The sequence below is a fragment of the Poromitra crassiceps genome (assembly GCF_964638095.1).
Source record: "Poromitra crassiceps genome assembly, chromosome: 16".
Classification (NCBI taxonomy): Eukaryota; Metazoa; Chordata; class Actinopteri; order Beryciformes; family Melamphaidae; genus Poromitra; species Poromitra crassiceps.
This window is the reverse complement of record NC_139645.1, coordinates 4,814,709-4,840,688: the sequence shown is the minus strand read 5'-3', so window position 1 is coordinate 4,840,688 and position 25,980 is coordinate 4,814,709. Positions and strand designations below refer to the sequence as shown.

The window sequence follows — 25,980 nt, the reverse complement described above, 5'->3', positions numbered from 1 at the left end:
GACTAACGAGTCTCTTTTGAAAATGTAGCGAATAGAAAGCATGGATTTTTCTTTTTGAAACGTATAGTGCAAGTGAAAGTTAAAAAAAGTCTTAAGTGAAAGAAAAAACACGAACAAAGCGCATATACTTCAAAATCTTACTTTAGTACAGTAACAATGTATTTTTACTTTGTTACTCGGTTACAAAGTATTTTCGCTTAGTTACTTCCCAACTCTGAGAAACAATAGGTTTTGATGTGTTGTTGGTGGCGACACATTTGCTCATAGTTATGCTGGGGGGTAAGTCAGAGGCGAGGAACAGTACAAACCGATGCATTCAAGTCATGCCAGCTTTCTCCTCTGCTCAAATGTTGACTGCCAGTGTGGCTTTGGGGGGGGGGGGGGGGGAGGTGGTCTACATCGGACCAAATGAGGAAGAAGAGGCGTTCAGGCGCTGTCTGGATTTCCATGTTCAGTCATGCCACGGAAGAATCTCCTGTAGCCACTGACACGGCCTGACAAAATACATACCATTTGCGTGAGTCGGTCTGTGTGTGTGTGTGTGTGTGTGTGTGTGTGTGTGTGTGTGTGTGTGTGTGTTTCATCAAACCCTCCTCCAAAGAGATTCTCTAGATTCACCCAATTTTGTGAAAGCAAGAAAACAAGAAAACGATGAGCCCTCCTTTTGCGATGCATTCGTATAATAGGACAGAGCAGAGGGGCCATTTTCCACAACGTGGACATGATTATATGCCAAGAGGTCAGCAGCGCTGATCTGTGCATTATGGTATCTGTGTTGTGTCAGAGATGAGAGTCTATACGGGGGAGGAGGGAAGCTACAGTAAAGCTCGTTAAGCATTCCTCGTTAAGCATTCCTCCCCGGCCAGACGCCATCCATCAGGACTTGATTACGACTGTAAACAATGCTCGGCTCGGCTTTGTTTGCCTTCTCTCCTGTCTGCTGCGAATCCCTCCTCCCCATGGTCCTCCCATGGATGTATTAAAAGAACTGGATAGGGGACGAGCCACGCCCACCCATGCATTCGGACGGAGGCTGCTCACTGGTGCATGAAGTCATCATGGGGGGGGGGTTCCTGGTTTTACTTCCTGACCATGCAGCCTAAGGCGCAATGCGCATGTGTGCCATGATGTGTTCCATGACGTCTCCCACCCATGGATGTATTAAAAGAAGAAAATACACCCGTATACGGCTCTTAGTGGCTTCTGAAGAAAAAATGCCCCATAAAAAATTATTTGATCATTAAAAGAGTCGTTTTATACTTTGAGTGACACCCGGGAAAAAATCCCCTGGGTTTAACAGCTGCCGGGGTCCCCATGCAAGTGGATGGGAATTATCCTTTCTGGGCTGCATGGCGTCACGTGACTTGCAATACAGAGCTTCGCCACCATGTTCAAATGGCTTCACAGCCCATTTTTCGGGTGAGAACGTAACATATATGCAAGACCAGTTTATCAGAATAACGTATTTGGAAATATTTTACGAGCAGCGAGGACTGGGAGCGCTGGCTGTGCTGACACCGGTCGGACTAGCTATCTGTCAAACCCTACTGTAGGCTACCGGCAGTGAGAAAACACTGTCGACGTGCTTTTGTAACTAACGTTAAATGCAGACCGGGTACAGCCATCGGCTCCTCGCAGCAGTAACGCTATGAACATGTCACTGAAGTTGGGCCGCAGTGTAGCTTAATTCTGAATGTTGCCAAACTTCATTCATTATTATAGTGACGTTTTGTTTTGAAATTGGCCGCCAAGTAGGGCTGAACCGGAAGAACAAATACAATTGCGTGTAACGCGGAAGAGAGAAAAAGTGGGCATGGTGAATAAGGTGAATATGAGACCCGTATAAGTATAGAGGCTATGCACACCCACTGGAACACGCCCCCTCAATCGGGAATGAGTGTCAAAATGAGTGTCAAGTTCCTCCCTGAGCAGCAGGTGTCACTTATCTAGGCTGATTACTGCATTCAAGCTCAGTCTTGCTGTGATTCAGTGGGCGTGACCCCACAGTGACTTCTGCCTCTGTGACATCACATGCATACCCTCTATACCAGGGATGTCAGAGATCCGGCCCGCGGGCAGGTTTCATCCGGCCCGCGAGATGTTTTGGAATATTTTTTTTTTTTTTTTTTTTTTATTATTATTATTAAATTCGCACCCCATTATCATGAACTACGTGTGGCTAATAAGCAAGCTAAGAGTTCATTCATAAGTTAATTAACCTGCACTACAAGGAAGTATGTCAGTAGGTCATCAGGTGTAAACAAAGCCGCCATGATGCCACGCTGGAATTGAATCGCGCATTCAGCTACCTACCAAAAAACAAAAGAATCAACAAGATCAGGCGTGGAATGCATTATCGGGCACGTCGGGCAAATGCCCGGTGGCCTGGCCTGGCCAAATTGGGCTTCAAACGGCCCAAATCGGGCTTCAAACGGCCCAAATCTGGCTTTAAACGACCCAAATTGGGCTTCAAACGGCCCAAATTGAGCTTTAAACGGCCCCTGAATTATGATCCCAGTCCGCCCTGAACAAGATGTTGTCGAAAAAGAGAAAGGTTGACACGGAATGCAGGCAGTTTCAAGAGAAATGGAAAGAGCAGTATTTCTTTTGTGAAGTAAATGGGTAAATGAGTCGAATTGATTTTAGTGAAAAAAAAATCCGGACCCCATGAGGTCTCAGTTGAACAAATCCTGCCCTCTACCTAATATGAGTCTGACACCCCTGCTCTATACCATTGTATGTTGGCTGGTGTTAACTTTTGCTGTCCACAGTAAAAGTCTCTTACCACTGGGATGATGTGCGTGACTCCGTCTCTGCTGTCGATCCCCGTCCCTCGGTCACGTCAGCGTCCACTCTCCCACCTGTCTGGACTGACGGGGACACGTCAGCATCCACTTCCCACCTGTCTGGACTGACGGGGACACGTCAGCGTCCACTTCCCCACCTGTCTGGACTGACGGGGACACGTCAGCGTCCACTTCCCCACCTGTCTGGACTGACGGGGACACGTCAGCGTCCACTTCCCCACCTGTCTGGACTGACGGGGACACGTCAGCGTCCACTTCCCCACCTGTCTGGACTGACGGGGACACGTCAGCGTCCACTTCCCCACCTGTCTGGACTGACGGGGACACGTCAGCGTCCACTTCCCCACCTGTCTGGACTGGGAGGGGGAGGGGGAGGGGGAGGGGGAGGGGGGGGGGGTTGCAGATGGAGTATTTGTTCAGCCAGCCACATTAGCAGCTAAAGAAAGCTTTGCTACTTAGCAGCAACAGTGACATCTGAAATCTGCTCTGTGGATGGTGTTCATTAAATGTCGTGGCCTAAAATGTCTTGGAAACGTACCTGAACAACGATGACACACACACACACACACACACACACACACACACACACACACACACACACACACACACGACCATGTTTCAGTTTCTGTAACGTACTGTACGAAATGAGGGTCAATTGACGTTACACCCAGTTAATAAACAAATAGAACAGCTAACGCTAGCTAGCTATGGGACGAATCAGCGTGACGTCACTTGCCACCCAGAAATGCGGAAGCCCGCGGCAGTTATTCGTATGAGTTGTGCCCATGGATGTATTAAAATAACGGGTTGTGCCAAACAAACAAACAAACATGAAATATATAACGGAACCGACGCCATACACGTACACGTGAGTGACGTAGCCAGGGATCGCGGAACCGCCCGGGCCACCCGGGCCGCGGCCCGGGTACTTTTCAGTTCCCAAAAAAAAAAAATTTTTTTTTTTTTTTTTTTTTTTTTTTACAATTAAACCTCATTTACTTATTACACTCGACTGGTTGTTTTTCAGATGTGATGTGAATCTAAAGTGAACTAAACAAGTCAGATCCACTATAAATGTTTTTCAGTAGATGCTGTGATGTAGCCACAAGAAAGGTGCAATATTAATGTTTTTCAGGAGATGGCGATGTTGCTAGCTATAGGTTCTAAACAAGAAATGTGGTTCAAATGTTTACAGTAGTTTTCATTTCTTGCTGCACTACAATGTTACAATGCTGTGAGACAGGCCCGGCGTTGGAGGGGGGCCTGACCGGGCCGGGCCCCCCCATTCCCTAAACTGGCCCCCCCATTCAATTTTTTTTTTTTTTTTTTGTGTGTGCTAAAAACGTTTTTCCGTTTTTCTGTTTTAAAGTTTAAAACGGAATCTGGCTGTCATTAGGCATTGATTAACTGAATGCTATTGCTAACTGTTACTTTGAACCTCCATTTGCAATGATTCTGGCTGGATATTAATTAACTATTGTAAATTTGTCACAATGAATGCAATTTGTGCACAATGTGTAAATACATTTAATATTAATTGTTTAGGCCTATTTGTAAAGTCACAACACATTAGAGATGTGTGTAGTTCCTCATAGATTTAGCCTCTTCCTTTTGCTCTCAAATGCACCAGTTTGACGAATTTTACTTTAAAATGTACAAAATCTTCTTCCGGGGGAGAATCCCCCCGGACCCCCCTTGGCCCCCCCAAGCTAGGGGCAGGCCCCCTCTGTAATTTGGTTCTGGAGCCGGGCCTGCTGTGAGACGGAGCTAAACACAAAAGATGCAATATTAATAGTTTTTCATGAGATACTCAGTATTTAATATTAATACTAATACTAATAATAGAAAAGGAGAAGATACTGAATAATGACATCACAACAGTATAATCCTAATGTTAATTTAAAATTAAATATTCTTCTAAATATGGATAAAAGTCCAAAAAACATAAAATTTTCTTCGGCGCTGCCGAGATTCGGGGGGGGGCTCGCCCTCCCCGATGGGGGGACACGCCCCCCTGACACGCCCCCCGGCCCCCCCAAGTTCAGATGCGTTCCGCTATCCCTGGACGTAGCTAAGCTAGCTAAATGAGCCCTCACCTCTGGTTGTTGTCTACGGACACTCGATTCCACACCTGGCCGCCAGCGCTGCGAGTCCCTCCCGACTCCATCCAACTGAACAACAAGAGTAGTAGACAAGCTAACGCTAACTGTTGTTGCAGTTCCGTCCATTTTCACATAGCGTTAGCTACCTGCTGTTCTTCTTCAGAAGTCCGCGTTCCTTCAAAAACCTCGGAGACGATAGCTGTATAATCCCAGTTTAGCTCACAAAATGATGGACATCATATCGCCGACCAGCCTGAGATAATGCTGGCAGAGTGAGCTGGTGCACGTGCAGCCTGTTTGACAAGTGACAACAGGCCGCTCAATCGATCCCAGAGAAGAATGCATTTTTTTTTTTTTTTTTACAAATTTATTTACATAATAATAAAATACAGGTTGAGAAGAGTGCAGCTATCTCGCGAGCATATGTCACCATTTATGACGTCACCATTTACATCCATGTCTAGCTGGTAGATTAAAGAGGAATAATTTGTTTTTGTTTTCACTCTTGTCATTGCTACTTGATTCTCGACTGTAATTTGTACCATCATACTTGTCAATTTTTATTTATTAATATTCAATGTTCACTTGTCTGTTTGAATATATTAAAAAAAATGCCCCCAGCCCCCTCAAGCTGGCAACGCTGGCGATGAACACAAAGTGGAGCAGGTGATCAAGTTAAAGGCTTGTGAGGCTGAGAATGAATCTCTCCTCAAAACAGTGGAGGAGCAAGCCATTCAGTTTGATGTTTGTGACGTCACAAAGAACAGCTTTCGCAACAAAAGGTATGCCCTCCGTCAAGAACTGGACGAGCAAATCATCAGATTTGAAGCCTGCCCGGGGTCAAGATGGAGGCCCTTCTGAAGGAAAACAAGGAGCAGGCCGTCAAGCTTGAAGCTTGCAAGGTCAAAAAGTACATCTTGCAGCAAGGAGGAGCAGTACCTCCAGCAGGAACCGAAGACGCAGGCCATCAAACTCAAGGCCTCTGTGTGTGGGACAACAAACAGCTTTGCCAGAAAATGGAGCACATCCAGAGAAACATGGCCATCTCCACAAATGGCATGGCTCCTAAAACAGCTGTCGTCCAGGCAGCAGGCAGCTCCCCTCAGAGACAGTCGTGACAATGAAGGCAACTCCACATGCATAAAGCGCTGTTGATCACCCCACCCCTAAAGAAAAAACATCCCCCAAAAATCCCAAGCGTTGAAATTGTTGTTTAGATCAGTTATATCTTTTGTTGATTGTCCTGAAATGCTTTGGCAATTTTGTTGTTATTACACATGCCAAATTGAATTGAACTGAATTGAATAAAATGTGCACAATTTTGCATAATGCATAAAGTTGTCCGTGTGTTTTGGTTTAAAGATATTGTATGACATTTATGGGAAGTTTGTCCTTAGTAAAATTACTGTAATTGATAGCCTACATTCATTTCTTTGTTCATTTTTTTTGATGAGCAAAGCATTAAACACATTCATTAGCAGGATCCAAAATTAGCACAAGCCAAATGCTGGTAAAATATGAAGAAAAAATAAAAGCACAGATTTTGGTGGTCTAACCTAACCCAACCAAAAATGTACACTGCGTGAGGTCGGCCCGCGGGCCGCCAGTTGCCCATCCCTGATATAGAGCCTAATAAGCCAAACTAAATCACTGAAATCACTATCACACAATCACGGGAAGGAGTTTCCAATGTGCACTGAATCTATGCACATGGCTCTTACTGGTAATTGTGTGTGCATGTGTTTTCAAGGTATGGTCCCCACTAAGGGGAAATCCCCTGGCTTTCTTTAAGCTGCACCAACTGTGCAGCAGGCAGCCCGAGGTCCGGGGCCCGGGGTCGAGGCCAGGGGCTTACGGCAGGTTATTGCAGGCTTTCCTCCTTAGACCATAATGCAGCAGGACCCTTTCTGCTGGGAGCCCAAAATGATGTGATGATGACAAACGGAGAAACAGATTTTAGACTTCTAGCTACTGTGGATTCCGTGTGTACCGGTAGATATGATTATATTGGGCTCATGGATAAAATCACTCCTAAGCATTCTTTCTTCTCTGTGCAGGTATCATTTCGTCTGGAGTTTGAGTTCAGCCGTTCTGTGTTCCTAGACCATGTGAGGGTCATCCTGGAGGCCAGCAGGTGTGAACTACTAACCTTATCCGTGGCTCAGTGGTTAGCACTGTTGCCTCACAGCAAGAAGGTCCCGGGTTCGAACCCTGGTCCTTTCTGTGTGGAGTTTGCATGTTCTCCCCGTGTTCGTGTGGGTTTTCTCCGGGAGCTCCGGTTTCCTCCCACCACCAAAAGATATGTATGTTAGGGTTCATACTGCTGTCAGTGCCCCTGACCAAGGCAATGGCAAAAAGAACTGGAGTTGGTCCCCGGGCGCTGCACTGTGGCTGCCCCACTGCTCCTAGTTCTAGGAAGGTTCCTAGTAGAGGATGGGTCAAATGCAGAGGAGGAATTTCCCCATGGGGATAAATAAAGGATAACCTAACCTAACCTAACCTAACCTAACCTAACTTATCCACCCCTCATCTGTATGTTCAATCAGTCTACATCCAAATAGGTTTCTGGTCATGTATGTACAGTATGAAAACCTACAGTATGGCGGCTATAGGTTTACGTTAGCGGTCAAAAGTTTGGACACATGCATTCTTTATTTTTTACAAATTTTCACATAGAATAATACTAGAGACATCAAAACTATGGAATAACACACAAATCATGCAGTGACCAAAAAGTGTTAAACAAATCAAAACAATGTTATATTTTAGATTATTTTAAGTAGCCCTTTGCTTTGGAAAGGCTTTGGAAAGAAATTCATACATTAATGATATTATATATTACCGGTATATCATATTATTTATATTTGTATTAACAAAAGTAATTTCAAGCATTTAAAGCATAAGCCATGTGTATTGCACAGGATCTTCTTGACATTGGCCTCAACTCTTTATTTGACATCAACAAAGTTGTCCATCAAATAACAAATAACTACTTCCTGTATTTCACCAATCACCAAGTGGCGAATCAAAATATACCACTTGGCTTCTCTCTCTGTTTTTCAGTTTGATAAGATTTTTTGAATATCTTGTATGTCTTCTTCTCTCTCAACAGCGACGGAGAGGAGATGAGCTCAGCGGATAATTTCAATGACATCTATTACTCACTGAAATATGAGGCTGACCTTCTGTTCACTAGGTTTGTAATTTTCTCGATATCCTATCAAACGATGCACTTTGCTGCACTCAGCAACATACTAAGCAGTTGGAGCTTATTGGCATCTGGAAAAATGATGAAACATATCAAGGTTGGAAAATAATTTACAGATAGCCAGCATGGAGGTTCTGGGATTATGCACTTTGCAACATATTCTTTAAAGCCCGCTGTAAATGTTAATCATGTTTATTTTGTTTAAATGCGTGTTCGTTACTTCTAAAGGGATTCCCATCCGACTCGGTACGACATCAAATCAGAACTGTCACTGGAGGAGCCTGGAGTTATCGGCCCTCCATTCAACTTGACTTTCCAGGTGAGATCCAGGTGCATCGCTCCACCATGATTGTGATTTACCGTGCAGGAAAATGTTCTGAGAAATGGTCTCTTACTGTTGTCTCTCAGATCCAGAACCTCGGCTTCTTTCCAGTAAAGGATCTGCAGCTCAACATTGAAATCCCAGAAATGACAAAAAACGGGAACCAACTCCTGCAGATATCAGACTTCTATATTGACCAGGTGAGAGCGGAGCCTCAAGACAAATAAAATAAAAATAAAAATAAAAAAGGGAAAAAAGGAAAAATAAAGGATATTTGGAGCAACTCAGTCTAAGTAACTTTGGAGGTATATTCTTTTAGTTTCAGCTCTCAACACAAACACAACGATTTAGGAACTAGTTAATTCACGTCTGACACTATGAGTCAAATGGGATTATGCAGTAGACCAAAAAGTGTAAAACAAATCAAAAGTATCTTCTATTTTAGATTCTTCAGTAGTCACCCTTTGCCTTGATGGTAAAGGCAAAGACTTTGGGAAGAAATTCATAGGTGTCAACTTCCCTATTTATATTTGTTTAAGAAACAAATCTCAAGCATTTAAGAATAAGTCTTTTAGACCAAAATGGCTTGAAGCGAATGAAAAACATACTGTAGCAGCACATTCATTCAGCTGTGTCCAAACTTTTGACTGGCGGTGTACTTGCAATGCTTTGCTTTAATTGATTCCTGTGTGCGACCATTTCACTCTTGCTCTGCAACAGAGAGCCAAAGTCGACGTCACTTCCTGCTTCAGCATGCGCACGAAGAGATTTCATCCGCCATCTATTTTCCCATAGACATTTCGTAAAATGCTTATGAAAATAGTTTTTAATGGTCAAACCAAGCGATTCACCTATATTTAGAATCAGGAGAGACCATAGAACATTTCACCAAAATGTATATATATATATATATATATATATTTTTTTATCTGCTATTTATTTATGTATTTGTGATTTGGTCTGAGTGAAATATTCTATGGTCTCTCTTGCTTCTAGATATAGCTGAATCATTTGGTTTGACCAAGTAAAACTATTTTCATACGCATTTTACCAAAGGTCTATGGGGAAATAAATGGCGGATGAAATCTCTTGGTGTGTATGCCTAACCCGAAAGCGGGCGTGACTTTGGCTCTCTATAGGGTGTAAGAGCCTGACAGCTATTTCCTCTGCTGTCACCCCTCAGAGAGACGGGACCCACTGTATTCCCCCTCAGCACGTGGCACAGAGCAGAGCATCACCGGAAGACCTGTCACGCTTCTCCCGCCTGGTAAACCGCCTACCAAAACACACCCCCTCCCATAGAGGCTACTTTCACACCAACCCAAAACACACTCCCTCCCATAGAGGCTACTTTCACACCAACCCAAAACACACTCCCTCCCATAGAGGCTACTTTCACACCAACCCAAAACACACTCCCTCCCATAGAGGCTACTTTCACACCAACCCAAAACACACTCCCTCCCATAGAGGCTACTTTCACACCAACCCAAAACACACTCCCTCCCATAGAGGCTACTTTCACACCAACCCAAAACACACTCCCTCCCATATAGAGGCTACTTTCACACCAACCCAAAACACACTCCCGCCCACAGCAGGCTACTTTCTTATACAGTATGTATCTAAAACACTCCCTCCCACAGTAGCAGGCTACTTTCTTAAATCACCTACCCAAAACACACTCCCTCCCACAGTAGCAGGCTACTTCCTTACATCTACAATAACTTACCCCCCCCCCCCATTGCCGATGTCTGGTGTGTTTAAATACAGAACCGATCCAACACCCTCACTCTGCCAATCCAATGCACCGTCAACTTGGCCTCGTACCGAGAGGTTGCTGTCCGAATCACCGGGGCACTGCGAATAGACACCCTGCACGCAGTGAGTATAACACGCGCACAAAAACACTGTGGCCACGCATTCCACATTCCCAGTGTGTTATTCTGCCTCGCCCCCCGTAGCGACGACGGCTCTTTAGGGTTTCAAGCGTGCGATGTGCTAGTGGGAAGTGACTGTGTTTTGATTTCTTATCCAGCTGAAGTTCAAAATCCTGGAGCTGGTAACCAGTGCAGCGGTGGAGCTGCCCTCCTCCAGCTCCATGTTTCTACACGAAGAAAGGCCTGTCAGACATGTGAGTCAACCAGGGCCAACGGCACGCAATCAACTCTGCGTCTCAAATGGGCGGTCCGGGGACCCCCAGGGGGTCCTTGAAGGGGGTTCCAGGGGGTCCCCATGAGCCAAAAGGGGGGTCATTTATTTTCGCTATAATTCCATTCATAAGTAACACAATGACTATTTTGGTCGTGGGCTTTATACACTTTCTGTAATAAAACATCTAAAAGCATCAGTCTTATTATCATATGGGTGAGTGTAATGGGGGTCCGTGGTCTAATCGTTGTCAGTTTAGGGGTCGTTCATGTGAAGAACTCTGAGAACCACTGCCTTAGGAGGTCAATCTTCATAACATTGACAACGTTTGCATTTGATTTGGTTTGCAGTATTCACATCAGTACAGTGTGTAACATATAACAATTTATGTCAAACTGACTGATAAACACATTTTACAGCTACGACTATTTTGGAATGACATAGCCATAGCTATGGTTTCTGCTACAGTTGGGCAGGGCAGCGCTCAAGTAAACAGTGAAGTAGTCAGTCACACAATGAAGGTCGGTAGCCCAGTACATGTGCTGTGTGGTGCTCAGGGACCGAAAGGACCAGCAGCACTACATGTAAAAGTGTGGCCTAATACTCTCATATCTGCTGCCATCTATTGGCCAGTACGCGCAACCATATCTCATTCTCTGTTTTTTGTTGGGGGGTTTGTAGGTAAAAAAAATATATATATTGCCATTTCTTTCAGCTGATGTAGGATCTAATCATATTATAAATGTAAACTCATGTTGAATGGACTTCAAAATTGCATGATGCAATTCATTCATCCCGTTTCAGAGTCAACTCTGAAAGTCAGAAGGATCTGTTCCTTTGTTTTATTCTACATTTGTCAAGTGGATTTTAAACCAGTGATCTTTGCAAATATTCAATATTCAATATTTGTGTTAGCCCATGAGCTGAACATAACAATGGTGTAAAACCTTCTTATTACAGTATGAGTAATGCACTCACAACAACAAATTATTTGACTTTATACATGATCCGATGACTACATTACCTCATTTTCCAGACCCACTCTTTAGTGCTCTATCTCGCTTCGGAATGGCTGTCATCTTCAGTGTTTGTAATCAATACAGACTTTTATTCAAATGGACTAGCGTCTTCAAATCAATTCTAGTTTCATTTTTCTGTACAAGATGAACCCAATGAGCGCTGCGTCACTACACCGTACAATAACTGACAGAGTTCAGTGTGGTAAAGAAAGAAAGGAAAATCAATTACCGTAAATTCCGGACTATAAGCCGCACCCTTTTTCCCGTTTTTTGGGCTTTTTTGGCCCCTGCGGCTTATATAACGGTGCGGCTTATCTATGGATTAAAAGAGAAAAAAAAAAAAAATCTCTCTTTTTTAGCACTCTTTCTAACTATAAATCCACTTCTGTTTTAATTTCCTCTCTTGCCCTCTTTTCACCACACTGTATGACACTGTATGACACTGTATGACACTGTATGACACTGTGTGCACTGTAAATAACAACACAGGTGGTGTTGTGTTATGTTGTTTTGTTGAAATGTTAATAAATGGGAGCTTCCTCAAACAGCCAACACCTTACATATGGTAATTAAACATTAAAACACACAAAAAAAAAAAAAAAAAAAAAAGAACATTAAAACACCCGCAGCTTATAGTCCGGTGCGGCTTATATAAGAAAAAAATAGTCAACTTTGTAGGTGCGGCTTATACACCGGTGCGGCTTATAGTCCGGAATTTACGGTAGATTGTGCTCGAATGATGTTTCAAAATCTCTTCTCGTCTCGTCCCACAGATAATCTTGGAGATCAGGAAGGAGGGAGATTACAGAATCTCGATTTGGATTATCATAGGTAGTACGTTGGGAGGACTCCTACTGTTAGCCCTGCTCAGTCTCGCTCTATGGAAGGTAAGGCTGACTTAACCCTCTGGACACAACGAACCAAATCATGCACAATTACTTAGAAATTAAGATATTGAATTGTGATATAGCGGTCATTAAAATAACCCTTCCTATTGAGACTGTCACAGGCCCTGTCTCAGCACTCCTTCTCAGCATATTATATTACCAAAGCACCAGTGTTGGGCAAGTTACTTTCAAAATGTAATATACTACATATTACTAGTTACTTTCATTTGAAAGTAATAAGTTACTTTACAATATTTACTGTCTGTGTAGAGTAACTTGTTACTTATTACACTACTTTTGCATTACTTTCACCAAAATAACAGCAGCAGCAGAATGACATTGCCACCCCGGAACCATCCAGAAAAATAATTTCAACTGTCTTGAAGTCAGTGTAAACCGTCCAAAATTCAATGTTATACTTTTCCTTTGTTAATGTCATCTATAGTGGTTATTTGCATAAAAACACAGTTTGATTAGGAAATGATTGTATCTTTATTTAAATATGTGCTTTGATTAAAAGAAACTCAATTTGTAACTTGAGTTACTTGACAAAGTAACTGGTATAATATTACTGAAATCCTATAAGTAATAAGTTATATTACTGAGTTACTGCTAAAAGTAATATATTACATGTAATATGTTACTTTTGTAATGAGTTACCCCCAACACTGCAAAGCACTCATGCTCTCCTATGATAAAAGTTGCTATTTACTGTACTAACACTACAGCAGTGCTGTAGTGAGTTAGTCTACTCTAACTCACTGGATTTGGTTAGACTGCTACCCTATGTTAGGGGATGGAAATGCACTGTAAATACAGCTATAAAAGCAAAGCCATAAAACCAGAATATTTAGAAAATATCCTACCAATTGCTTGAAGGGGGATGTCTTGAATGTATTTGACCATTAAAATGCTATAATTGAGGCCAGTTTGTTTTTTGCATTAACTGTGTCCCATAGGAAGAAGTGGAGGGAAGATGTCATATGTGAAGTCCTAATAAAATACTGTAAAGTTCCGGAAAGAAAGAATGAGATCAAACACTATGGACATATTTTGTAGTTGGAAAACTATTATCCTATATACTATACATACAACGCAACTATAACTACTTCTCGAACTTGCACTTTATCACTGTGTACCTGTTTTTCTTTTTACATATACTGCCTGTTTTTATGCTTGTGCTTGTTTGAGACAAATAAAAATCAAATCAAATCAAATCAAATAAGTAGAAGCGTATTGTGAAGCACAAGGTCAGTCCACAAAGGCAGTCTCCAGTCCCATTCATTGTCAACACAGCAGCTATCGACAGAACATCCATCTTGAGGACATCAGTCAAAGATCATAAAGAGTCTTGCTTTTCTCCGGGGCAACGCTTTAGTTTAAAGCTGTTCATATTCACAAAGAGCTAATTGCTCTGTCATCTCGCATAGAAATAACTAACGTACTTGCTCTCTAAGGCTATGACTGCCCTGGAAAGCACACCGTCTTGTCTTGTTAAATGGTAACTTTCCTATCTAACGAGTCTCTGTGTCTGACGTGTGGCTCTGCCCAGCTGGGCTTCTTTCAGAGGCAGAAGAGGAGAGATGAGGACGAGCAGGAGGTGAACGGGAAAGTGGGCGAAGAGCGGTAACGCAGGCTAAGGGCCCCCACAAGACTCCTTATCCACAGGGGACCCAACACTCAGGGACCGTCCCAACTCCCCCACCGCACCCCTCCCTCAGTGGCACCGTACGGACAGCTCCGCAACACACGTGGCTGCAGCAAAACCTGCTCGGTGCACTGGATCTGTCCCGCGCCATGACCCCTGACCCCCCCAAACCCCCCCCCCCTCAATGAGTCAGCACTGTCACACTCACCCAGCGTTCCTGCACTGTCACGACTCTAGGGCCCTCAGTGTCCGTGCAGTCCATTGCTCTAGATGTTCTTCTAGATGTCCTTCACAACACTTGGAGCTCTCCTGTCCGGGGCGAAAGGCTGAAAGTAGGATAGAGCATTGCAGGCCAATTTGCCCTTGAGGCGAGCGTTAGCCAGTCACATTTTTTTTGTCTTCCTGATGATGAGTATTTATTTAACTCTTATGGTTAATTTGAAAATACATGAAAAACCTCAAGGTGGTGACGTGCCACCCACATGTAAAGTTATTATACTGTATATTGCTCAAGAATTCGAGTTTTAAAAAGATGTTATCTGCAACAAGTTCAGTTGACTTGCAAAGTAATTTATGAAGAAACAAAACTGAACTGAAGTCACCAGAGCACAAAGAGGATTCATCGTTTTTTTGTTGTTGTCATTCTGCAAAGACGTTTCTCAAGCTTTCGATTCAGGGGTAACCTGACTCTGCCAGACGGGGGCGGTATTGTGCTCACAAGACATGCATGTTGTCCCTGTCTGCCAGTCAAGTTACTTCAGGGGAACTTGTAAAGAAAATTTGTATGAAGTTCCTCGAAAAATGTGTCCTTTTTTTTATAAGATTATTCCTTGTCCTTTAATATTTTCATCCTGGGAAGTATGCAAGATGGTTTTTAAACATTTGATGCACTTTTATTTTGTAGAAAAATGAACTTGAATTTTGTAAATAGTCAAGTACCTTTTTATACCATATCAAATATAATATTGGTTTTCAGTATTTTCCACACAGCATTATTATGGCATTACTTTGTAACTTTAGCCTGAAGGAAAATGAAAATGAGTCAGCTTTACTAAACCTGTTGTGAGATGACGGGTGCCTGTCTTTCAACACGCTTTACATCAGAACAAATAGCCTGTGTTAAAGGGTATGCATCAAATCCTGCTTTGCCCACAAAGTCCACCTACTCTTCATGTGCTGTTGAGGCGACTTGATCAGGATTTCACCAAAATAGCAGATTGTAAAGAATTGTACCCACATGATAATCAGATGCCATAATAACGATCAAACCGGTGATGTACATTGCTTACTGTATGCCAGCAATTTGTTTGCTGAAATCCCTTCTGGTGTTACCAATGAATGTCAGTGTCATATCTAATGAGGTGTGAAGAGCTGTAATATGCCTAGAATAAAACATCTAATATGTCTATGAGTGTGGGTCTCTTTAATGATGAGAATACCTGACGGAATATCTTTCCACCGCTGGAAGCTTGATGACGTCGACGGTGGCTCTGACTACCTGAGACTAGTGTGTGTGTACTGTGTAATGACTATGAAATGCCACTTCATGTTCTGCACCAAAATGAACCTGCAACCAATTAATATTTTAGAAGAAAATACCTGATAAGTCCATCATTCAATATCAACTAGTCATTAATTACTGTCCTTTAAAAAGTCAAATCACAGGTTTAAAGCACATTTATTGCAACAAAAAAACATTACATTACAATAGTAATGATTCTGATTTTCGGCTAAGCTTATTTGTTCCCATGGTAACAACAAACATGGATCGGTTTGTTAGATTCGAATGTAATCCATGAACCATTTTCGATTTAAAGCATAACATATTTTCGTTGAACTATGAAGCTTTTGCAACAACAAAAAAAGGTTTTATTTTTTATTTTCCTGAAAACTTTTCGCGGACCCCCATTTGAGAACCAATGCTCTAGTGTTCAAAACTGGTGGCACAGGAACACAGCACAGCAGGCGATGAGAAACAGGCTGTCAATTTAGGAGATTTAAATATTGACTTTGCCATTCTTTAGCATTTCAATTGTTTATCTCCTGTGTGGACTATCATGTGTGTCTTCAAGGTTTCTTTACAACCAAAACCTTTACCACAGACTGAGCATTTCAATTGTTTATCTCCTGTGTGGATTATCATGTGTGACTTCAAGTGTCCTTTTTGAGCAAAACATTTACCACAGAGAGAGCAATTAAATTGTTTATCTCCTGTGTGGATTATCATGTGTGTCTTCAAGTTTCCTTTATGACCAAAACCTTTACCACAGACTGAGCATTTAAATTGTGTATCTCCTGTGTGGATTATCATGTGTGTCTTCAAGTTTCCTTTATGACCAAAACCTTTACCACAGACTGAGCATTTAAATTGTGTATCTCCTGTGTGGACTATCATGTGTCTCTTCAAGTTTGATTCCACACCAAAACCTTTACCACAGACTGAGCATTTAAATTGTTTATCTCCTGTGTGGACTATCATGTGTTTCTTCAAGTTTCCTTTACGACCAAAACCTTTACCACAGACTGAGCATTTAAATTGTTTATCTCCTGTGTGGACTATCATGTGTCTCTTCAAGTTTGCTTCACGACCAAAACCTTTACCACAGACTGAACATTTAAATGACTTCTGTCCTGTGTGGACTATCATGTGTGTCTTCAACTGTCCTTTCTGACCAAAACCTTTACCACAGACTGGGCATTTAAATTGTTTATCTCCTGTGTGGACTATCATGTGTTTCTTCAAGTTTCCTTTATCACCAAACCCTTTACCACAGACTGAACATTTAAATGACTTCTGTCCTGTGTGGACTATCATGTGTCTCTTCAAGGTTTCTTTACGACCAAAACCTTTACCACAGACTGAGCATTTAAATTGTTTATCTCCTGTGTGGACCATCATGTGTGTCTTCAAGTCTGCTTTACGACCAAAACCTTTACCACAGACTGAGCATTTAAATTGTTTATCTCCTGTGTGGACTATCATGTGTCTCTTCAAGTGTCCTTTATAGCCAAAACTTTTACCACAGACTGAACATTTAAATGGCTTCATGTGTGGGGGCTCTGGGTCCTCCTGGTCCAGACTGGAGCTCCACTCCTGCTGCTCAGGGGGAACCTCATCTTTACAGACCATCTCTGGTGGTACGACTGAAAGACATACACACATTAAGGAAAACTGTGAATGCAAGTCAACCTAAACTTGTTACTATTATTATTACATAATTTCAATGAGATCCATGATAGGTATGGGATGGAACAATGTGGAAATGACCCTACTACTCCCTTGACTTATTCCCTCAGTAAACACTTAAAGGTCCCATACTGTGAAAATCGCTTTTGATTGGGTTTTGTGGTTTGTATAAACTTGGGGGTGTCTGTACAAGTCTGTAAAAGTATGAAATCACTTCCTACAGTCATTCCTCTCCCTCCCCTGCCACAAGATGGAGCCACAGGAGAGGCGAATTAGAGTTCCAGAATTTGCAAGGATTTTCTACATCACATGTCGCCAATCAATCAAAAATTCACAGGGCCCGCCCAGAGCCCGCCCTCTCTCTCCCATGATTGTGACCTCAACCTAGCTTGTTGTGAACGTGACTGCCAGCCTACAGTAGCCTACATGTCGGCCATGTCGTCAAAAAAGAAGTGCATTGTACCAGGTTGTATTCAGATGCGTTTCAGGCCATTTGGAGTCGATTGGCACTATGCTTGAAAGTAGTTTTTGGCAACATTTACTTAGGAAAAGTACTTAGGAGAAAAACGCCAACATTTTTTTTTTTTTTTGGGCTCCAAATTACACCAAACTTAAACCGAAGCATCATCATCATGAGATGAATTCACGCACCTAGTTTCATGCAGTTTCATCCATTTTCCTAGGAGTTATGAGCATTTGTTGTTGGGTTAGTAATGTATTATCTGTTGTCGGCAACATCAGATGATCATAACTCCTAGGAAAATGGATGAAACTGCATGAAACTTTGTGCCTGAATCCCTCTCATGGCATAGATGCTTCGGTTTAATTTTGGTCTCATTTGGAGCCCATCAAAAAAATTGTGTTTTATAGTGTTTTTGGCCATTTTTTGGGCGTATCTCGGGAACGGAAACAGCTACAGACACGGGACTGACACCGTTAGCTAGATCGTCGAATTTTACATCTAGTAGATGCAGCGTCGAAGTTCGAGAGTCAACGAGAGGGGCGCATAGCAGCGCATAAGTGTTTAAAAAGTAGTTACAACATCAGATGATCATAACTCCTAGGAAAATGGATGAAACTGCATGAAACTTTGTGCCTGAATCCCTCTCATGGCATAGATGCTTCGGTTTAAGTTTGGTGTAATTTGGAGCAAAAATAAATTTTGGATGTTTTTGGCCATATCTCGGGAACGCAAGCAGCTACAGACACGGGACTGACGCCATTCGAAAGCCCGTCGAATTTTACAGCTGACTCTGAATCAAAGTCAGCTTCAGGTTCAAAGTCGTACGGTCTCACTGCTGCCATTTGGTGAAATTTCATCTGCACTGCACTGTACAGTGCTCTACCCAGATTGACAGATCAGGCGGCCAATCAGAGCGGGGCACCTCATCGGCCAATCAGCGGCGCCTCTGTGGCCAAACCTGCATATTTAATGAGCACAGAGCTAGAATGGCTAGAAATGCAATAAAAAAAAAAAACTTGTCTCCAAATCCCAAACAGTATGCATGACCTTATTTTAACACATTGAGTGCCAGCCATTTTTTCATCCTGTGGGTAAGTTGTGCCAGTTTTTTTTTTGAGGATTCGGGCTCATTTTACAAGAGCCGAGGATTATTTTCTGTTAAGAATTCATGAACACCAATCATCTAAAAATAACTAATAGAATGTGTGCTTTCTCTGTCTAAAAGAGTTAGTTTGCAGAGTTAGTAGTTATGTAGATATTAGCCGTTGAGTACAGCATGGTTTCAGCGTCTGGAAATTTATTCAGAGATAAATGGCTTTTTGTGAATTCGATAGAACAGTCACTTTAACCATTCATTTTTGGCATCAGTAAGACCGTCAGACATTCTAAACAATAGTTTTGAACAGTAATTTCCTCCATAACAACAGGAAACACCCCTCTCATTCAAACTCCTCCCTCCGTGTGTCTTCTCCTCCTTCCCCCTGGCTCTACAGCGGGCGTGTCAGAAGCGCGTTGCTGCTGCCTGCCTGCCTGCCTGCGTGCCTGCCTGCCTGCTTGCTTGCCTGCGTGCGGACGCTCCTTGTGCGAGTCAAGATGGGCCGGGGAATGCGTGGGCGATGGGCAGATGTTGATTCTGGCCTTTCTGAGGTGTTTCAAAGTGTGTTTCACATATAATCTATTTTGCAAATCGCTCTCCGCTCTCTGTGTGCTGCTGCCGGTGCGCGGCCGCTCTCGGGCAAGACAAGTCTGGAATGGATTACTGTAAAATCGCCTCGCCATTTCCTTGAATGGCGTGGGCGATGGGCAGATGTTGATTCTGGCCTTTCTGAGGTGTTTCAAAGTGTGTTTCACATATAATCTATTTTGCAAATCGCTCTCCGCTCTCTGTGTGCTGCTGCCGGTGCGCGGCCGCTCTCGGGCAAGACAAGTCTGGAATGGATTACTGTAAAATCGCCTCGCCATTTCCTTGAATGGCTTGCTCCAGCGGCAGTTTTTTCTTTGATTTCGCTCGTCTGGGGGAGCACTGTCAACACTTAGTGGGTCGGTAAAATAGATTATACACATTCTCTTGCTCCAATAGTGATCTCGAAGATGTAAAAGTTGTTGATTGATGTCCCACCGTCAAAAAAAAAAAAATCTTTATGTAAGACGAGTTAACTCGTCCTTGGCACTCAAGCGCTGGATTATGTAAGACGAGTTAAACCGTCTATGGCACTTAATGTGTTAAAGACCCCTGACAAATGTTTAAAACAGCAGAAAACTACACAATATGGGACCTTTAACTAATGAGTTAGTGGTCTCTAGGGCTGTCCCGATTCATCGTCATCATCGACTATGAAAATATGTTGATTTGCATAACGTGCTTCGATGCATCGCACAAGTGAAGCAGAGATAAGTAATGCACAAGATAGCTCCGTTCCAATATCAGACTTTGAAATCAAACTTTTGAATGGCTTCTGTGTGGTTTAGACTTGTGTAGAATCAATTTTGTTTTGGAAAAAAATCCCAGTGGAAGCCGGCTAGGTAGTGAAGATGGCAGTGCCCGTCATAGCATGGATTGTTATTCCCAAGCGACAGGAGAAGCTGCATCTACAAAAGCTCGTCCACGATCATGTAAAAGTGTGGGAGTATTTTAGACTGATGCCGTTGCTCTGTAACGTTAAATTCTGCAAATTGGAAATGACGTAACTGTAACATTATGTACAACTGAAGCAAAAGCACCCGGAAGGTGTTTGTTAGTAGTAGTTCAAGATTCAAGATTCAAGAGTTTTTTTTATTGTCACTCCGTAGTACAAGTATCACGTGGTAGTAGTAGTAGTAACGTAAGTCACTTAAATTCATGTAAGTTAAATAATTTCAATTACTTTCCTTGCCTTGCTTCAAACTAATGAAAACATGTATTTGTCAGTGATGATCTTAACTGCATATTCCTCCAGTTTAAAAATGAATCTGTCAGCAATCCTTTAGAATTTGAAATTCAGCATATTTAAAAAAAAAAGAGAGAAAAAAGTTAGATGAATCGACTAATCGAAAAAATAATCGTTACATTAATCGAGAAGAAAATAGTCAGGGACTCAAATGGTCTCAATCGCTAGTTTCAAGTCTTCTTCAATATAGCACAGCATCATGATATTAATTTAGTAAATTATGGTCCTATTTAGAGTAAAATAGGCGATAAAGCAGCTTTGGGACGTGATTGACAGGTCCCCTGTCAGTGATTGTGCAGCTCGCAAATGATGGACCAATAGGCCTTTTTCACACCAGCCAGGATTCTGACAGCAGTTTGAGCTAGAAGTGTCCCAGACCCAGAGAGAGATCTGCAGCATGCAGTAACATAGTGTAATTTTCCGTTATTTTCATACAAACAGTAGTAGAATGTATCACTCAAAAAACTGAAAGAGCTGGAGGGTTACCTTTGTTGGGCTTTTGCACTGTGGCAGATAGTCTGTGCAAGACTACAACTGCCTTCTTCAGTCCAGTTGTAGTCTGCGTCTCAGGGGGAACAGCGTCATATGGAGATGGAGCCATATTATCTACAAAGACAACAAAAAAAATACTTTCAAAACTCAAAAGCAACAACTCGCCGGTTAAAGTTGTGATAAACAAACAATACACAGACCTATGTGTAAGACTAATGCCAACACCAAAACGTCACTAGGAATATCGTCCATGGAAGATATATTACTATAACATACGGTAACCAAATTAATTTCAATACAGAAAACGCAATTAAATTCCATCACTTTTCCAAAGCTTTCGTAGATTTTTACAAATTCAATGAACTTTTCCAGGCTGGAAAAAAAGATTTTCAAACTCCATGACTTTTCCAGATTCTCCATGACCGTGGGAACTCTGATATTAATACTCAAGTACAGTCCAGATACTCCCAGAAAATACTTAACTGTACTGTAATGAAGTATTATTACTTTGTTAGATTACACCACTGTTTCAGAGCGTGTACTTTTTTTCCACGTTTAGTTGAGTAAATAGGTTAAATCAGTAGTTCTACGTTTTCTTTTTGTACACAATATGCATGAATCCTGAAGTTAATTCAATACATTTCAATACCTTTTAAAACCTTTTTTAAGACATTTTCAATATATTGTAATATATTAATATATATATATATTATAAGACCTGAATGCCACTTTGTCACATCTGTGATAGGGGTATAAATCACAAGTTTCATCACGATACAAGATTATATACATTCTTTGGACAAAGATCTGATATTTGCTGATATCACAAAGTCTGCCACAATATGATTTTGATTAAATTCAGGGGTCTGCTATCAAAATGACACGATATATGCCCATTTACACAATCAGCTACTACGACGTGAAGTGCGAGAGTTCCCCTGCGGGCAAATCTTTTATCACCTGACTGAGGTTCACTAGTCTCCATCCAATCATCATCACTGTCGTCTTCAGTTTCAGGTTCAGGAGAGTCTGAAGTCTTGCCATTACTAGTTGGTTGTGAATCATAAGCTGGATCTAAGTTCATGGCTGGTTCTGATACTCCACGCTCCTCTCCATCAGCTTCTGTTTTTATCTGTTCAGTTGAGATGCTGGCTAAAGGCTCTGCCTCTCTGTTCTCCTCAGTTTGGCTTTGATGAAGTTGTGAGGACTGTTTCACTTCATCATCTTCACTCTTCACAGGGACAGGGTGATATAGGCCTCTTCCTCCTTGAAGCTGCTCTCCCTCCTGACTGATGCAGAGTTCCCCGGGTTCCTCTTTAATGTGTGGGGGCTCTGGGTCCTCCTGAAGCTGCTCTCCCTCCTGACTGATGCAGAGTTCCCCGGGTTCCTCTTTAATGTGTGGGGGCTTTGAATCGTCCTGAAGCTGCTCTCCCTCCTGACTGGTGCAGGGTTCCTCCTGTTCCTCTTTAATGTGTGGGGGCTCAGAATCCTCCTGAAGCTGCTGTCCCTCCTGACTGGTGCAGGGTTCCTCCTGTTCCTCTTTAATGTTTGGGGGCTTAGAATCCTCCTGAAGCTGCTCTCCCTCCTGACTGGTGCAGGGTTCCTCCTGTTCCTCTTTAACATCTGGGGGCTTCGAGTTCTCCTGAAGCTGCTCTCCCTCCTGACTGGTCCAGAGTTCCTCCTGTTCCTCTTTACTGTGTGGGGGGTCTGGGTCCTCCTGGTCCAGACTGGAACTCCACTCCTGCTGCTCAGGGGGAACCTCTTCTTTACGGACCATCTCTGGTGGTACGACTGAAAGACATACATACACACGTTAAGGAAAACTGTGTTTGCAAGTTAACCTAAACTTGTTCTGACAGAAAGACACGGTGCAACTGTGCGCCATTGGCCCCTACTACATCACAGTTGCTTGAGTGATATCACTGATGACATCACTAGGGCTGTCCCGGCGAGTCGACGTAATCGATGACGATTGCAGCGATGGCCGGAGAAAGTAGTGGACGCATGGCTGATCCACAAACTATGGCAACAACCATAGGCGATGCAGCTAAAACTATATATATATACATATAATATATATGTATATTAGCATTAACATGGACCGTGTTTCTGATAGTGGTAGTCACTTAGCATTGACTTAGCGTAGTTTCTAAACCATCACCGTCATGTTGGAAGTAATTTCTGCACCGCAGCGAACATAACATTACACCATTTAACTGTGTTATTCGGCCGTTTAACGTTAACATACATATTTCCGTTTGCTTTCACGGCTAACATGTAGAAAATTGATTAAACTAACGTTACAGACCATTGTTAGTCTGTTGCTGCTCACGTTAATTTACTGCGTGCATCATTTAACACTAACAGTGCTATTCGGCTGTTTACATTCTTCTGTTTGCGTTCACGGCCATGTAAGATGAGATCAAAACTAACCTTACAGACCATTGTTACAGTCTGTGACTGTTAGTCTGTAAATCGTTTGTATTATTTATTTCCTTACCCCCACACTGATGCAAACATACATTTGGCTGAGTTAGCTGCACAATGCACATTACTCCAGTGATTAAATAAATCCATGCCCTGTAAAAATACTGATCCTCCTCAGTTTAGGGAAAGGGTTCATACATACAGTGATGAATCATGATGATGATCAATTTAATCTATGTGTCAGGTGGTCCAGTATTTTCGTGATGAGAGCAGGCAACTGACAAATAGGCAGGCACTATCTATTATAATAATAAGATTAATATTAATAATAATAATAATTCATATGATCATATCAATGATATGATCATATGAATTATGAGATGGTTAAATAAAATACTGAAAGTTTTTGGTTATTTATTTGTTTTGGGTAAATTTATTGTTATATAATAAAAATAATAATAATAATAATAGTTAGATTAATTGACTAATCCAAAAAATAATCGTTAGATTAATCGATAAGAAAATAATTGTTTGGGACAGCCCTAGACATCACAACTGCCTGAGTGACATCACAGTTGAGCAATCACAGTTGTTTCTTCACAATTGCTCAAGTGACATCAATGATGACATCACTTCCATCACAAATCGTGACGACACCACCACAGACAGACACCTCTTAGGCAATTTTATTGTATAACTACTACTAATAGTTTAGCAGAAAGGGCCCTCAGATTTTTTGAGATACCCCTACCCAAGGTAGAACAAAACACAACGATTTTTCTTATCTTTAGGGTCTCCCATTAATTAAATTGATTGTTGTACCCCAAACCCTGAAAAAGAGCCAAATTAGGCCAGTCCGAATAGGGGAAAGGTGACAAAAAAGCCCATAACTTGAGAATGCTCACTCTTTTACTCATCAGATTTTCTGAGGAATGAACCAGGTGGCTGCCCTACATCACCAAATAGTCAGAAAATGATTTACCTAAAAAAAATAGTGAATTATAGTCCTGTAAACATAGCTTTATAGTTTAGGTGGAAATTGCACTTTGTGGTGATAGAAACATAGGACTCCATCACTTTTCTCTCATTTATCAGAAAAACAGAAATCCCTAAAAATATACCATTACTGAATTGTCTAGGGTGCTATTGAATACTCACCAGTAGTTGTATGGAGATATCTGGTACAGTTCTATTGTAAATGAGATTTCTTTAGACATAGGCCTACTACCTCTTCTCTGAAACAGTCAATTTAGGCCAGTCCGAATGGGGGATAAGTGGCATAATAGCCTATAAGTTAAGAATGCTCAGGCTGATGGTCATCATATTTGGAGAGGGAAATACCAGGTGGCTTAACTACATCACCAAATAGAGATACGTGGTTTTCATCGGACAGCGACGATTTGTGTGTGTGTGTGTTTTCCATATGTGGCAGGGTGACGACCTACACCTATGGGTCCCGCCCACTAATCTCCACACACCAGGTGTTTCCGGTTACCTCAATTGGCCAGCCCCTATAAATAGCCTGCCTAACAGAGCGTAGGTTAAGGCTGGCATCTCTCCATTGGAGGAAGGTATGTAGTGAGAATTATGTTTGATTGATGCACATTGCATGTCTCCTTGTGTTTATGGAGTTTGTTTATTCCTTAGACAGGCTACTGTGTATCTGTCCTGGGTCTGGGTAGCAGGAGCTGTTCATATCCCAATGCTAACTGCTGTGGTGAGTCTAGTAATTGGCTAAAAGCATTTCACATGTTATTCTGTTTGTCTGTGGCTAATTGTGCCTTTTATTTTTGTACAGAACATAAGCTGCTGTGCTAGCTGTTCTGCCCTTCTGCTGTCCTATAAGTGTACCTTTAATTTAGTAAAAGATTAATTGTTGTCAACTTGTCTAGAACTAAGTTTTCCCTTTTTGTGTCCCGCATAGGCCTGGCCACTGTTGTGGGTTTAGACTGGTGTGAGCTGCGGGCCCTCCTACATCCCAGCAAACATTTTCACGTATAACGACCGTCTGCTGCACGTCAAACCACTACATCTAGTCAGGGTCTAATTATATATCTCAAATGGAAATCTTAGCGACGTAATTCCTCTACTTCCCCACTTTTGCTACATCGAAAGAAAAGCGATAGCACCTCATGGGGGATTCGATCGTGCGGCGCCCGCATCGCAGTCCTCTGTCTTATCCATTAGGCCACGGAATTAGTTACAAATACTTTGGATTTGGTCATATATAGAGATACTTAACATTGAGCACTTGGGATTTTGACATGACGGTCTCTACTGGAAATTGCATTGATAGGCTAGCTGCCTCGCTAATTCTGTTTCATGATTTCAACCAGCGAT

General features: G+C 42.1%; 2 protein-coding genes across 2 annotated transcripts in view; both read left to right on the top strand.

Annotated features, from left to right (window-relative positions):
• The window catches only part of LOC310790898 (integrin alpha-11-like), a gene marked incomplete at its 5' end in the record, with an annotated part of 82,949 nt that extends 67,427 nt beyond the window's left edge, over positions 1 to 15,522 (top strand). The window contains 9 exons of the mRNA XM_083652609.1: positions 6,967 to 7,043; positions 8,022 to 8,105; positions 8,346 to 8,436; positions 8,526 to 8,639; positions 9,623 to 9,706; positions 10,213 to 10,323; positions 10,478 to 10,573; positions 12,383 to 12,496; positions 14,049 to 15,522. Of these exons, the coding sequence (XP_083508735.1) occupies positions 6,967 to 7,043; positions 8,022 to 8,105; positions 8,346 to 8,436; positions 8,526 to 8,639; positions 9,623 to 9,706; positions 10,213 to 10,323; positions 10,478 to 10,573; positions 12,383 to 12,496; positions 14,049 to 14,126 (849 nt within the window). The 3' untranslated portion in view covers positions 14,127 to 15,522. The remainder of the gene's footprint in view (positions 1 to 6,966; positions 7,044 to 8,021; positions 8,106 to 8,345; positions 8,437 to 8,525; positions 8,640 to 9,622; positions 9,707 to 10,212; positions 10,324 to 10,477; positions 10,574 to 12,382; positions 12,497 to 14,048) is intronic.
• coro2ba (coronin, actin binding protein, 2Ba) overlaps positions 1 to 25,980 on the top strand; it is a 418,611-nt gene that overhangs the window by 126,715 nt on the left and 265,916 nt on the right. The gene's annotated exons all lie outside the window — the stretch shown is intronic.